Source organism: Manis javanica, chromosome 7 (genome assembly GCF_040802235.1).
Source record: "Manis javanica isolate MJ-LG chromosome 7, MJ_LKY, whole genome shotgun sequence".
NCBI classification, from domain to species: Eukaryota; Metazoa; Chordata; class Mammalia; order Pholidota; family Manidae; genus Manis; species Manis javanica.
In genome coordinates this window covers 24761336-24776394 of record NC_133162.1, presented here as the reverse complement: position 1 = coordinate 24776394, position 15059 = coordinate 24761336, and the positions used below count along the sequence as shown (strand labels likewise).

The 15059-nt window shown below is 38.2% G+C and overlaps 1 protein-coding gene across 1 annotated transcript in view; it reads right to left on the bottom strand.

Annotated features, from left to right (window-relative positions):
- The window catches only part of PCGF6 (polycomb group ring finger 6), a 30729-nt gene extending 21517 nt beyond the window's left edge, over positions 1-9212 (bottom strand). Inside the window, exons 1-6 of the mRNA XM_073240485.1 lie at positions 8747-9212; positions 7958-8057; positions 7771-7867; positions 6940-6995; positions 6780-6839; positions 3319-3427 (exon numbers count right to left, since the gene is read on the bottom strand). Coding sequence (XP_073096586.1) covers positions 3319-3427; positions 6780-6839; positions 6940-6995; positions 7771-7867; positions 7958-8057; positions 8747-9118 — 794 coding nt within the window. The 5' untranslated portion in view covers positions 9119-9212. The remainder of the gene's footprint in view (positions 1-3318; positions 3428-6779; positions 6840-6939; positions 6996-7770; positions 7868-7957; positions 8058-8746) is intronic.
- Positions 9213-15059: the final 5847 nt, after the last annotated feature.

Sequence of the window (15059 nt, the reverse complement as noted above, 5' to 3'; positions counted from 1 at the left end):
TTATGAATTAGATCTAATCTTTCTTTAATGTGATAAGCCTCCAAAGATTTGAAATTGACTTGAGGGGCTTATGACTATTTTGTCTTTTTCAGATTTAATACTTTTGTTTCTTCTTCTACCACACATGACATAGTTTTCCAACCATTTACTATTCTGGTTATATCTGTTTACCAACATCTCTTTTAAAAGGTAGTAACCCAGAGCTGAACATAATATTCTAGTTGGATTAACACAGCGTAGAGTGGGATATCACCTCCCTGGTTCACTAAACACCACTGAGTTTAAGACTGCATTAGATTTTGCCATATCACACTTACCTCATGAGAGTCCATTTTGTTTACTAGGCAGACGCTGTACATATTACAGCACCATGGACTACTTAAACCTTTATTTTTGAACGACCCTGCATTATGTCAATATTCACATGTTGAAATAGTGTAGACATGTTAGGATTACCATTATGCTGACTGACAACAATCCTGTGAATTGCTATTATAATCCCCAATTTAGAAATATGGAAACTGATGATCAGAGAAATTAAGCTACATCCCAAGGGTTACGTACCTTGAGTTAGACTCTTCAAAACCTGTGTTCTTTCTATACACATTATACTGCCTGTCTGAGGCTCTTTCTTTTCACAATCTTCTACTTTACACATCAGAAATGAAGAATTAAAAGGAGAAATATGAGACTATCTTAAGATCACACAGCATCATACCCAATTTGGGGGAGAGGGGAATTTAATTTCATATTGCAATGGTTGAAAAATTACAGTCTGCAGGCTGAAACTACCTCAGTTTTTTTTGCTCCTGCAACCACACAGGATCACCACCAGCTCGACCAAATTTGCCTTTACACTTGCATCAGGTTAAACTTCATCTGCCACTTGTCCTGCCATGAAAGAGCTTCCTATGGGTTACCCTCAGTTGCCTAAATTTTGTGGTAACATAAAGCTTTTCCATGTACTAAAAATGTGGGGATTTAACTCTGGGAACTGGGAATTTCAAAAGGACTCTTTGCCACTTGAAGTTTTCTACCCCTTAACCATTTGAAAACAGATAAAGGGTAGAAACTTGAAGTTTTCTACCCCTTAATCATTTTAAAACAGATAAAGGACTATATTATGAGGTAAGACAGACCACCCATCATAATCATCAACATGTAAGGTACAATTCTCTTGTTTTACAGATAGAGAAGCTAAAGCTCTGAGAAGTTAAAACTAAAAGTTCCATAAGAGGAAGAGCCATGGCTGACTTATTCAAACTATATTCCTGGCAGCTAGCAGAGCGTTCTGCTGGTACACAGCAGGGACTAACATCTAATGAATAAACAAAAAGCAATTCATTCAAGTTTACAAAGCTAGGTAACACAGGGGCTAGGACTTAAATTTTGATTTCCTTATTCCAAGGGGGAGGCTCTTTTTTTCTACAGTAAGATGTATGTTATTAATACAACAACTTTGGTAAGTGGTAATGACTGCCTTGAGCACTGTGGTCAAGTCTCTCTCATTAGGAAAGCTTGCCATGATTAATTATTGATTTCTGCTGTGGGCAAAGAGGTACTGGTGGCACACCCATCACATATATGCCATCTTTGCATTACTGCCACTTCTCAAAGTGCATCCATGCCACTTTTCAAGAAAGGTATAAAAAAACGTATTGTCAGTTCCTATTGGGCATTTGTGGAAAATGTTACATTTCCCCAAAATAAATTTTAGAAATAAAATTATTCTCAATTTTCAAGTTTTAATTAACCGAACTCATTATACATAAAGTTATATGGTAAAAATTCAAATACAATGAGAAGCAAGACTTTTCATCAACCTAGACTCACATACTCCAGTGCCCTTTCCTAAAGGCAACTGTCATTAACATTTTCCCATATGTCCTTTCAGAAATGGTCCATGCATATAAAACACATAAGTATATACACATATTTTCTATTACCCTCTTTTTAAAAAAACATAAATGGGCATATGCTATATATTCTCTTCTGCATTCTGCTCTTTTCACTTGAGACACTTTGGAGATTGTTCCACATTAGCATATGTTATTATACTAGCACATATTCATTTGCTATACACCATTATTGAACCAATCCCCTTTTGGATAGTTAGGTTGGAAAACATTGTTTTTAATAACAAATTGCTGGTTTAAAGTTTGGTATTACATGGTTTCTTCTTATTACTCCAGAGAGATCTTCATTTCACTAGCATCATCCACTGTTGCGTGGGCTTTGTAGAGGCATAAAAAAGTCCTCTCACCTCTTTTGGGTCCTTAATATTTGAGAACCCAGGACAAATACATAAAAATAAATACAACACAGCACAAGCTAGATATTAAACAAATGACACAGGTAACATAAAATTATAAGGAAGAAGTGACTGAGAAGTAAAATAGTCTAATAAATGACATAAACAGAAAATCTAGATTTTCCAAGAATGGCATTATAGTTTATTCTGGTAACTATGTATTTACTGATACACTCTGCCATCATGAGAGTCTGTTTCAATGCTGCTGTATAACAGAGTGCATCACATGTTACATACAAAGTTTGAAAGAAGCATTTTACATGAATTCAAATGATATCCAACTATTTTGGAAAATAATTTGGCAAAAAACAAGTGAAGTTGAAGATAAACATATCCTAAGACTTGCAAATCTGCACTCTTAGAGAACTATCTTGCATATAGGTAAGGAATTATGTACAAAACTGTTTAAAGGAACACTGTTTATAATAGCAAAGGAACTGGAAACTAAATGTTCAACATTATAAGAAAACATAAATTATGGTATATCTATTTTAAAGGAATACCAGGCAGTGGTGAAAATGAATGAGCTAGAGCTACACATTTCAACATGGATGAGTCACACAATGCTGAGTTAAAAAAAACCAAGTTGGAAAACATTTGTAGTATGATACCAACTTTAAGTTTCTAATGGACAAAAACAATTCTACATATTGCTTAGGAATAAATACATATGTAGTAACATATTCTTAAAATGCATGGGAATGACAATTATTACTTTTAAGAGTGTGGTTATTAACCTCAAAGGGAAGGAAGAGTGAACAGGAAGAAGTAGCCAAGAGGTTTCTGCCTTATTAGCATGGTTTATTTCTTAAGCCAGATGATGACGATACAAGTGGTTATTTATTATACTATTCTTTAGACCTTTTTCTAAGTCTTAGAAATTCCATAATTTTTCAAAGGATAGGAAAAAAAGTTGATTTTATCTGAGTTCAGGTTGATTTCATAACTGCTGGGAGTTAAGGAATTCTTTATTTTAAGGTCAAGAGGTAGAAGTTTAGGTTACTCACCCAATGAACTCTAGTAATAAAGACATATCAAGTTCAGGTGGAATACGAAACACTGATTCTAAAACTTTCTTAGATCTTCCTTTGCTTGAAGGGACTGGCTGTGGAACAGCTATTTGATAGCCAAACAAAAAAGTTGAGTTAGAATAAAAATTTCATAAATTGAGATCTCTGAAAAACAATTACAGATATTATAATTGTACTGACTATTTAAAAGATCGTAAAGTCTCACTCTCCCTTTCTTCAATAACATCAGCTGATTTGTCAAAGCCAGTGACATCAGAGGCAAGCCTGTGGACTAGTCCACCATGGAAGGCAGACAAGTATGGTTTATCAGGGCCACAGAGAGCTCATCCTAATAGCAACACTGCAGATAACCCTTAACAAACATTACTATAGCCAGGGCTCAGGGCTCATGCTCAGCACTTTACCTGCACCATTTCATTTAAACTAATCCCATGACATAGGTACTGCTTTTCTTTTTAAACTGTAAAGAAACTGAGATTACAGTTTAGTGAGATTAGGCAATTTGCCTAAGGTCACCCATGCAGTCAGGGGAAGAACGAGAATCTAAACCCAAAGCTAACCTCCATACCATGAGATTACCATCACCATAAAAACGACTGTTTGAACAACAACAAATGTTGGCGAGGCTGTGGAGAAAGGGGAACTCTCCTACACTGCTGGTGGGAATGTAAATTAGTTCAACCATTGTGGAAAGCAGTATGGAGGTTCATCAAAATGCTCAAAACAGACCTACCATTTGACCCAGGAATTCCACTCCTAGGAATTTACCCTAAGAACGCAGCAATCAAGTTTGAGAAAGACAGATGCACCCTTATGTTTACCGCAGCGCTATTTACAATAGCCAAGAATTGGAAGCAACCTAAATGTCCATCGGTAGATGAATGGATAAAGAAGATGTGGTACATATACACAATGGAATACTACTCAGCCATAAGAAGAGGAAAAATTCTACCATTTGCAGCAACATGGATGGAGCTGGAGAGTATTATGCTCAGTGAAATAAGCCAAGCAGAGAAAGAGAAATACCAAATGATTACACTCATCTGAGGAGTATAAGAACAAAGGAAAAACTGAAGGAACAAAACAGCAGCAGAATTACAGAACCCAAAAATGGACTAACAGGTACCAAAGGGAAAGGAACTGGGGAGGATGGGTGGGCAGGGGGGGATAAGAGGGGGGAAGAAGAAGGGGGATATTAAAATTAGCATGCATAGTGGGGGGGAGGGAGAAAGGGGAGGGAGGGCTGTACAACACAGAGAGGACAAGTAGTGATTCTACATTTTGCTATGCTGATGGACAGTGACCGTAATGTGGTTTTTAGGGGGGACCTGATATAGGGGAGAGCATAGTAAACATAGTATTCTTCATGTAAGTGTAGATTAAAGATTAAAAAAAAAAAATCAGTTCCTGTGTGCTGACCTCCAATGAGTTCTACACAGTGGTATAGAGGGCATGTCAAAGTGTGGGCAAAGGGTCTGTTTGTTTCTATGCAGAAGATCAAGGCCTAGCTTGGCTACCCAGAAAATGAACTAAGATACGATATGAGGAGGAGCTTCCAGCATCAGCACTCTCTGGAGGACTAGTGCCGGGGGATGATCATCAAAAAGCCTCCACAGGGATCTGGGCGATGCTGCGGTTGTGGCTGCGTCCACCCCTCCGTTTCCTGGACTCGCCATTGGAATGAGGAGGGAGATGTCTAGGCTGGCATGTGCATACAGTGAGACAACGAATTTGACCGGATCTGTACTGTTGGAACTCAATCAGGAGTTGGGAGGGGTGCAAGTTGTAGCACTCCAAAATCTTACGACTATAGACTATCTACTGTTAAAAGAACATATGGGATGTGAACAGATCCCAGAAATGGGTTGCTTTAATTTGTCTGACTTCTCTCAGACTGTTCAAGTACAGTTGGACAATATCCATCATATCATAGACTAATTTTCACAAATGCCTAGGGTGCCTAAATGGTTTTCTTGGCTTCACTGGAGATGGCTGGTAATTATAGATTTGCTTTGTTTATGTCACCGTATTCCTATTATGTTAATATGTGTGCGCAAGTTAGTTAGTAGTTTAAAACCTATACATGCTTAAGGTACTCTACAAGAAGATATGTCAAAGAAATAATCAATCCTCCCATGTTTTCTTCCATATGCTACCTCTATAGCTTTTCTTCTTCCTTCCTAATTACAACCCTTAAATAGAATTCGTGCCTCATATTGAATTTACTGAGTATCATAATTCCTCCAGGTGGTAAAGATACCTCGAGACAAGTGCTGGGCATAGAAGCCACAGGGCATAAATCTGCAAAGAAGTAAAAAGCTAACCTTTTCAAACAATATGGCTTCTCTCTCACCAACTTTACATTTCCCTGTATGACCCTGGAAGATGACTGGTTAGCCAGAGACGGGTAAGATTCCTCAAGGGAGGAACAACCTAAGACAGGCACAGTCACAGGGGAACCATCAGGTGAGAAATTGGGGAACAACAGTGGTGAAGCTTAGAACCTCACCCCCCCCCCCCCCGTGTTGAGAGAAAGCTTCTGCATCCATGGATGTTTTATTGCCCTTGTCTAGCTCGGATTAGCACATAGTATACAGGCACACACCTGATCATCTACAATTGCTCTCTTACAACACTAAACTATGTTTTCTACCTTTATCTTGCATCTACCTACCACTTCAGCAGTTTATTAAAAATAAAAATAATAATAAAGGGAGAAATGTGGGATCCACATATAAATCAAGTATAAAAATCAAACGAATATTCATATTTGACCTGATTGTTTATAGTTCATAATGTGTGATCAAAACCGAAAGTTTCTGTGATGACTGCCCTTGTACTGTTCACCATGTAAGAACTTATTCACTATGTAAGAATTCGTTCACCATGTAAGAACTTGTTCGTTATGCTTCAAAAGATTGGAGACTGAAGAGAACTAGGCTTGAGATGGATTAATGACTGTGCATTGAGCATTGACCCCCCTATACAGAATTTTATTGTTGTTAACAACCATTTGATCAATAAATATGAGAGATGCCCTCTCAAAAAAAAAAACAAAAAAACGACTGTTTGAGCAGTTACTATGTTCCAGGCACTGTTTTTAGTGCTTTGTATTATTCAGTTTATCTTTACAAAAATGTCATTAAGTGTTATCATTATCTTTATTTCATAGATGAGGAAACTAAGTCATTGAAGTAATTTGCCAGTCATACAGCTAATAAAGTGGCAAAGGTAGGATCAAACTCAGAGTCTAGTTCCTGAGTCTGTACTCTCTTCTTAAAAATAATTAAATTGGATTACACTACATCATTACCTTTAAAATCTCTCTCTGATCATAAAATAACCAGCTATCACCAAAAGAATCTCAAAAGGAGTAAATTTTATTAAGTCAGTATACTTTAATCTATAAATACATTATGGTATACACCCAAACTTACCAGGTTTAGGTACTTCTAGACCTCTTTCTTTATAGAAATCATGCATTTGCTTTTTTTCTCCTAAAAAATGATAAAACACAGACTAAATTACACTTAAAATGTAACTAGTAGAGTCAGCAGAGATTCTGGGATTCAAAACTATGTAATAAAATTAACTTACTTTCCTCTAGATTGATCACTAATTTGTACACTATGTCTTGTAACTGTCGGTCCAACCTAATAAAAGGAAAGGATGGAGAACACCTCAAATTCAGAAAAACGCATTTTGTACAGAGTGAATGATGCTCTTTCTAAGTTAAATGTTTTCTCTTAGGAGAATATCTCCTTTCTCAGAGGTGAGTTACTTTTAGGTAGCACTCATGGTTCTCACCTGAGAGAAGCTCAAGTAATTATATGTACTTAAAAGTAACCATAGATTCTTGAACAGTTTGCTAAATTGTTTCACGTGTACTGGTATTATTCCCTTGATGAGAATGAGTTTATGGGCAGAGATTGTATTTTGAACTTCTGTGTATCATCTGCAAAGCATTCTGCTATGAAGGTAGTAAAAACATAACAGTTTTTGCTGAATGAATGAAAGCAATCCACTTTAAGTATTTTTCTTCCCTTAGGAAATTAACCATGAACTGAAAATGTGATTAATAAGCCACAATGCCCTATGACAGGCTTTTCAAAAGAGGTCAGTTGTTTCAGGTATTATTTTTAAAAAATAGAATTCTAAATATACAGAAAATGACAAGCCTCATTAACTTGAGTTATAGAATTAAAATACTCAGGAAAAGAAGCCTATGCCTTTTTTTTTTTTATGTCCCCAGCAGATACCACAGTGCCTGGTACACAGTAAGTGCTCTATATGTATTTCTTCAAAGAATATGTAGTTCCCTTTCTTCTAATTTTAAGACAGGTCAAGAATTTTCTCCCAACCACACAACTTGAAGCTTTCACAAAAAGTATACTTAAGATATACCTTCTCCTTATATAGTCCTCTTACCTTATGTTATAAAGAGGTTGTGTCTGATGTACTACTATGTTGCATTTTGGACATCTGTTGCTGTAGTAAAAATGTCTTACAATGCAGCTTTTACAAACTGTTGAGAAAGAAAATGCTTAAGTTAGGATGCTTACAAGACATTTCAAAAATTGAATATATTATTCTGAAATGTGAACTATATGCTTACAAGTATGAAGGCATTCTGTAATGGTAGTTGCATCTATTAAGTAACCTTTGCAAATGGAACACAAGATGTATGGAGTCAGCTCAGAGAGATTAATCAGGCGCTGCAAACGGAATGGAAATAGTTTAAAAATATAAGTCCTTGCCTGCTCAGATTCTTTAACCAAAATCCTAAAATTTCATTGTAAACAATCTGTAACTTATTTTACAACATGGAAATGTTAAAATACTTCTGAAAGTTACAATAACATAATATAAACTAATGTTTCGGAAAGATCTCATTGTTTTGTATATATTGTATATTGCTAGATGAGGGGCATCTTATGAATTACAAAATGGGTTAACTTTCCAGATAGTGGTGTTTAATGCATTAATTCTGACTGGCTGGGCGTATTACCTAGCTTGAAGTATGCGCTACCACATAAAAACAAAACAAAAACTTCCCAATTAGCGACTGACTAGGTGGGAAGGGTTTACCATTCTCTGAACACCCAGCAGAAATGGGCTGTTTTCCCCGTTAACTGCAAGCTCCTAGAAGGCGCCTATCTGCCCGGCACGCAGGAGCTTCAATAACTACAGAAGGAGTGAGTCGGCCCTGGAGAGCCTGCGATCTGCAGGAACCTCACAAAATGGGTCGGCAGGGAATCAGCCGGGGCAGAAAGCCTGTCCGCGCCGCATGCCTAGGCAGGCAGGGTGCGGAGGGCTGGTGGTCGGCTCAAGTGCCAGGCTGCGGCGGCGGGCGGGGCCGGCTCCGTCCCGGCCAGGAGGCCCCTCGGCTGCTGGGCAGAAATACCTCCTCCTCGTCCTCCGAGTCCGGCCGGCCCCCCTCCAGCCTCAGCGAGAAGTGGCTCATCTCCTCCTCTTCCTCCTCCTCCTCCTCCTCTTCGTCCTCCTCCAGCTCCTCATCCTCTTCCAACTCCCCGTCCTCGTCCTCGAAGCGGCCCCTCAAGCGGCCCAGGCTGCGCTCCGGCTCTAGCTCAGGGGGCCGGGAGCCTGAGCAGCCGGGAGCCCCCGCCTCAGGCAAAGGCGGTAGAGCCGCCTCACCCGCTGCGGGCGCTGGTGTGAGGGCAGGCGGGGAGACCGCAGGCGGGGGCAGCACGGCTGCTGCTCCCTCGGTTGTGGCAGCGCCCGCGCAGCCTGTCGCCACCACCGGGACCCCCTCCATGCCCAGGGCAAGAGAAGACCCAGTGCCTGGGTAGCGCGGGAGTTCCGCGGTGCTGCCTACGCTGCTAGGGCGCAGGCGCTGGAGACCTGCAGGGCCTGCTGGGAAATGTGGTTCGCTACTCCTCACCTGAACCTGGCTGAGCGCCGCCGCTCATGTATATTGGGCGGGGCTTGCGGGTCCAGTCTGAGGAATCTCATCGACCTTTTCCTTTGAAAGGCTGATGCTCTCTCCACTGCCTTTTAAAAACGACGAAATGAGTGCCTTTTCACACAACAATATTCTGTCTGCATCGATTGATGCGAAGAGAGCCCTGAAATAGTTGCTATACTGATATTGCATTACAAATAATAATGATTTCAGTTTCAGTACCAATTATGCGTTTCTTCCGTCCGAGATTATTTCCATTAGGAAGTATGAAATTTCTGTTTTGAAATATGTAAATTAATTTATTTGCAGGAATTAAATCTTGTATTGTCACAATATGGAAATTTCGTCCCCAAAGACCATCCACAATTCCCCAACCACATAAAGGAAAGTCATTTAGTTCAATAAACATTTATTAAGGGTCTACTGTTAGCAGGAACTTAGACCTACCTACATACTCCCACCCTCTAATTTTATTAAGAGAGAGATTTGGAGTTGGCATACTTTGTCATTGATGACTAAGATAATGCCAGCTAATGTCATGAGGCTTGCAAGCCAGATTTTGGAGGAAGTCAAAGTCTCCTTAATGATTATGTGGGGTGGGGTGGAGGGGCAAAAATTACATTTGAGAGAGGATGTGTTGTCACTGAACAAAATTAATGCTAATCTGGGAGTAGTGTACATTCTTTTTAGGGAAATGGTGAGGAAATCAAGGCACCATGTTCTTTGGGGAAAACTGAATCAGATTTGGTATGTTCCCATTGCTCCTTGACAAGACCTCCCGTCTCCCGCTATAGTCTCCAAAGTCTGGTGAAGCCTCAGATACTGAAGCTTGCAAGATCCAAGAAGAAATGGAAGGAAGGAAATGTCTCCTTCTACATGAAGGAATGTTGATACTCAAGGGAGGTGGATGGGAACTGGACTAGGATATTGAAAGAGGATGGTTGAAGAGAGATTGAAAGAGACAGAGGTAGACACCTGAGATAGATACTCTTTTTACAAAGGCCTAAAACTGTCAGAGCCTCCCCATAACTAAATCAGATAAAGTCATAGCTCCTAAACATTCAATAATGTTAAATGCTACCCGATGAAAGAATTGCTTGTACTGTGTGTTTTAATTATATAATCTAGTAGTATGATATGAAAATAGTAGGAATAAAGTTTTATATAGAGAATATAAAATATTAAAAACCCCAACTTTTAAAAAATGAAATGAAGAACTGCATATTTTCAAAGCTGGCAAGCTGAATGAATTATACGTTGAGTAACTGCACTGAGTTGTGTTAGTTTAGTTGGTAAATAAAAATATCTGCAGGCTTTATCAATCCTATGGCATGATGGTTAGTTTTATGTGTCAATTTGGCTATGTTATAAAACCCATTTATTCAATCAAACACTTATCTACATGTTGCTATGAAGGTATTTTGTAGTTGTGATTAGCATTTACAATCAGTTGACTTCAAGTAAAAGTATCCTTTATAATCTGAACAAACTTCACATAAAGGCCCTAAGCAAAGGCCTTAGAAGTAAAACTGAGATTTCCCTGAGAAACAAGAAATTCTTTCTGTGGACTGCATTATCGGCTCCTGCCCAGGAGTTTCCAGCCTGTTGAACTACCCCTACAATTTCAGACCTACCAAGCAATCCCCTATAATAGTGTAAGGCAATTCTTTGTAATATATCTCTTAATAAATATATATATATCAGACTGGTTATGTCACTCCAGTATAACCCTAACTGATATATATGGTAAATGGCTTAATTGTGTGATATTTATAATATATAAGGCCTTACAGAATGTATCTCTTTTATAAAATGAGAATTTCTTATCTCTTTTGTGATCCATGTGTGTTACCATATCCAAGTTATATTTTGAGCACTTACTTGGGATCTTCATGTTCTGATGAGGCACCAGAATTGAGTCATGCCCTAGACCAAGTCAGAACTTCACTCTCACATGGAGTACTAAGTCGCTGGAATTGTGTACATAAAACAGCACAAGTGAATCTAGCACCACCAGTAATTGTATTCTACATATCATGATTAGACTGAAAGAGATGCTGTAGAAAAGTTGAAACTTCAGTACTAGAAGTCTTATTTTGGGGAAGGGGGTTGTTTTGATATTTCAAACAGTCATTCTAAAAAATGTTATGTAAGGTTTACACATTAATTCACTATTTCCTTTAGGAGATAGCAGAGGCTGGTTAACTGTAAGAACAGTGGGTCTCTGGGTATATATATCCCAATTTCAAAACTTATTACAAAGTTACAGCAGTCAAAACAGTGTGGTACTGGTATATGACAGACTTACAGATCAAAAGGAATAGAGTTAAGAGTCCAGAAATAAACCCTCACATTTATCATCAATTGTTTTTTGGCAAAGGTGACAAGACATTTAAAGGGGAAAGAATAGTCTTTCAATTAAAGGTGCTGGAATAACTGGATATGCACATGCAAAAGAGTGAAGGTGGATTCCTATCTCTCATCATAGATAGAGAAAATTAACTTAAAATGGATCATAGACTTAAATGTATGAGCTAAAAGTGTAACACTTGTAGAAGCATAGGTGTAAATCTTCATGACCTTGGATTAAGTAGTGGTTTCTTAGATATGACATCAAAAGCATAATCAGCAAAAGAAAAAATAATAAATTGGACATTGTGAAAACGTAAAACTTTTATACTTCAAAGGATACTATCAAGAAAGTGAAAAGACAGCCTATATAACTGGAGAAAAATTTTTCAAATCACGTATCTGATAAGGGACTTATATCTAAAATATATTAAGAACTATTACAACTCAATAATAAAAAAGACAACCCAATTAAAATTGGGCAAAGGATCCAAATAGACATTTCTTTAAAGAAAATATGCAAACAGCCACATCATTAGCAATCAAGGAAATGCAAATCAAAAGCCTAATAAGATATCACCTTCACCCACAACTATTGGGATGATATACAAGTATACAAGTATTGGTGAGAATGTGAAGAAATTGGAACCCTTATACATTACTGAAAGAAACATCAAATGTTGCAGCAACTTTGGAAACAGTGGACAGTTCTCAAAAGATTAAACAAGAGTCACCATATGAACAAGCAATTTCACTGTCCCCATTTTATGTCCCCATAAAACCTTGTACATGTATGTTCATAGCAGCATAATTCATAATAGAAAAAAGGCTCCAATATCCATCAAATAATAAATGGATAAATAAAACAGTGTATATCCATACAATATATTATTTAGCCATAAAAAGAAACCAAGTACTGATACATGCTACAGCACAGATGAACTTTGAAAATACCAGACTAAGTGAAAGAAGCCAGTAATAAAGAATCACATATTATATGACTTTATTTATATGAAATTTCAAACCTATAGACAAATCCATAAAGATAGGAAATAGAGTAGTAATTACCTATGGGTGAGGTGTTGGAGAGTGAATGTTTAATGGGTACAGGGTTTCTTTTGGAGGTGATGGAATGTCCTAAAATTTAAAGTGATACTTGTAAAATTTTGGGAACATACTAAAAACTATGGGATTGTACACCCTAAATGGGCGAACCCTATGTTATGTGAATTACATTTAATAAGGCCATTATTAAAAAGTGAGAGTACACTGGAAAATATGAAAATGGTACATCAATTATGGTTTCAGAAAATGATTGCATTAATCCTTTTCTTCAAAATTATGTTCAAAGACTTTCAAGGCAAAAAAGAGGGCATAATACCAGTTTGAAAAAGACATATGCACCCCTATGTTTATCGCAGCACTATTTACAATAGCCAAGAAATGGAAGCAACCTAAGTGTCCATCAGTAGATGAATGGATAAAAAAGATGTGGTACATATACACCGTGGAATATTATTCAGCCATAGAAGAAAACAAATTGTACCATTTGCAACAACATGGATAGAGCTAGAGGGTATTATGCTCAGTGAAATAAGTCAGGTGGAGAAAGACAAGTACCAAATGATTTCACTCATATGTGGAGTATAAGAACAAAGAAAAAACTGAAGGAACAAAACAGCAGCAGAATCACAGAACCAAAGAATGGACTAACAGTTACCAAAGGGGAAGGGACTGGAGAGGATGGGTGGGAAAGGAGGGATAAGGAGGGGGCTAGAAAGGGGACATTACGATTAGCATGTATGTGGGGGGGCATGGGGAGGGCTGTGCAACACAGAGAAGACAAGTAGTGATTCTACAGCATCTTACTACGCTGTTGGACAGTGACTGTAATGGGGTTTGTTGGGGGGGACTTGGTGATGGGGGGCGTCTAGTAAACATAATGTTCCTCATGTAAGTGTAGATTAATGATACCAAAATAAAAAAAATTTTTAAAAAGAGGGCATAATAATTGTGTAATAGAAATAATTCCTGAATAATAATAATAACAAAGCCTTAATGTAAAATGACACTGGACCAAAGAAACAGACTAAATAAGATTAAACACACTTTTTCTGACATGCTTTCACAGATATAACATCACCATGTGTTAAAGAATGTTAGTCCTTTCTTGTCCTTAAAAATAATTAAAGAGTTTTTTGTGTGTGCCAAGTAAATGTCTCCAATTGATATTCTGAGACCCAAATATTTCAAAGTATATAAGGCAAAATTTTGTCATTTGGATTGGGGGTGTGGCTATATTGGTAGGCATTAAATGCTGCATTAGCCTAATTTGGACCAAATACTCTGCAGAATAAGGCAACTCATAGTTTCTTGGTTGAGATTACTATCTGAAGGGCCCATTGCGGGAAAAAAAGGAGCCAGCCTGTGGCAAACCACTGGGAGATATTTAAACAAAGAAACAATCTCCTTAAGATTAATTTGGGTGCAGATAGGTAGAGAACCCTTTAACCAACAGTTGGAGATGAATACTTTTGCATATTCTGTATAAGTCATCCAAGCAGCAATTTCTCAGGCTTGAAACTTTATTGTTTTTGCTTTGTTTTCCCCTGTAAGATGACATGATGCTGTTGCACTGCAAATATTGGAATTCTGAGGCAAAATCTCCACCAGATGGGAGTCAAAAAAGACTTGGAAAGCTGACAGCCTCCTTTCACACATGGCTTTGGCCATGTCCTACAAATGCTTATAGATGGCAGAAGAGCTTGCAATTTGGAGTGCAATGGGCCATGTTCCTATAGGATATTCAGGCAGGATGGGATTAAACATCAGTCAACCACACAATCCAGTAAGCACAGGTTCCTAGAGGAGAGCCAGGTCGGGCTCCAGCAGTGTAGGAAGAGTTGGTCACACTCACCCTACTCCATGACAAACAGGATATTTGGACAGAGAGTCTGATGCAAGTCCCCAGTCTGCAGGGCAACAGCATTGGCCCTGGGCATGGGTACCTGCTGAGTATAGTGAACAAGAGGATTCATGCTCATATGTCAGGAACTGTCACCAACCCAGACACAAGAGCTGGAGGAGGGGGGATATGGTCACTCTTTCATAAAATAAAAATGTAATTTAACTCTGCTAATGTTGCACAGAAGCAGCCATAGGTAATACATAAGTAATGTGTGCCAATAAAACTTTATTTATAAAGAAAGAAGGTGGGTCCACTGACTATACTTTGGCTCACTGACTATAGTTTGCTGACCCCTGCCATAGAACAACTAATATCCCAGCATTAGGTGTGAACTCCCACAATCAGTTGATAGGCAAACCTGAGGAGAAAGGTTTAATAGGAATAAATTGTATGAAAATGGAGGTGGAGAGGAAAAGCTGCCTAGGTAGAGTGGGCAGCAGATGAATGGGAGGTGAGGTTGGAGAGATAGGCTTCAGA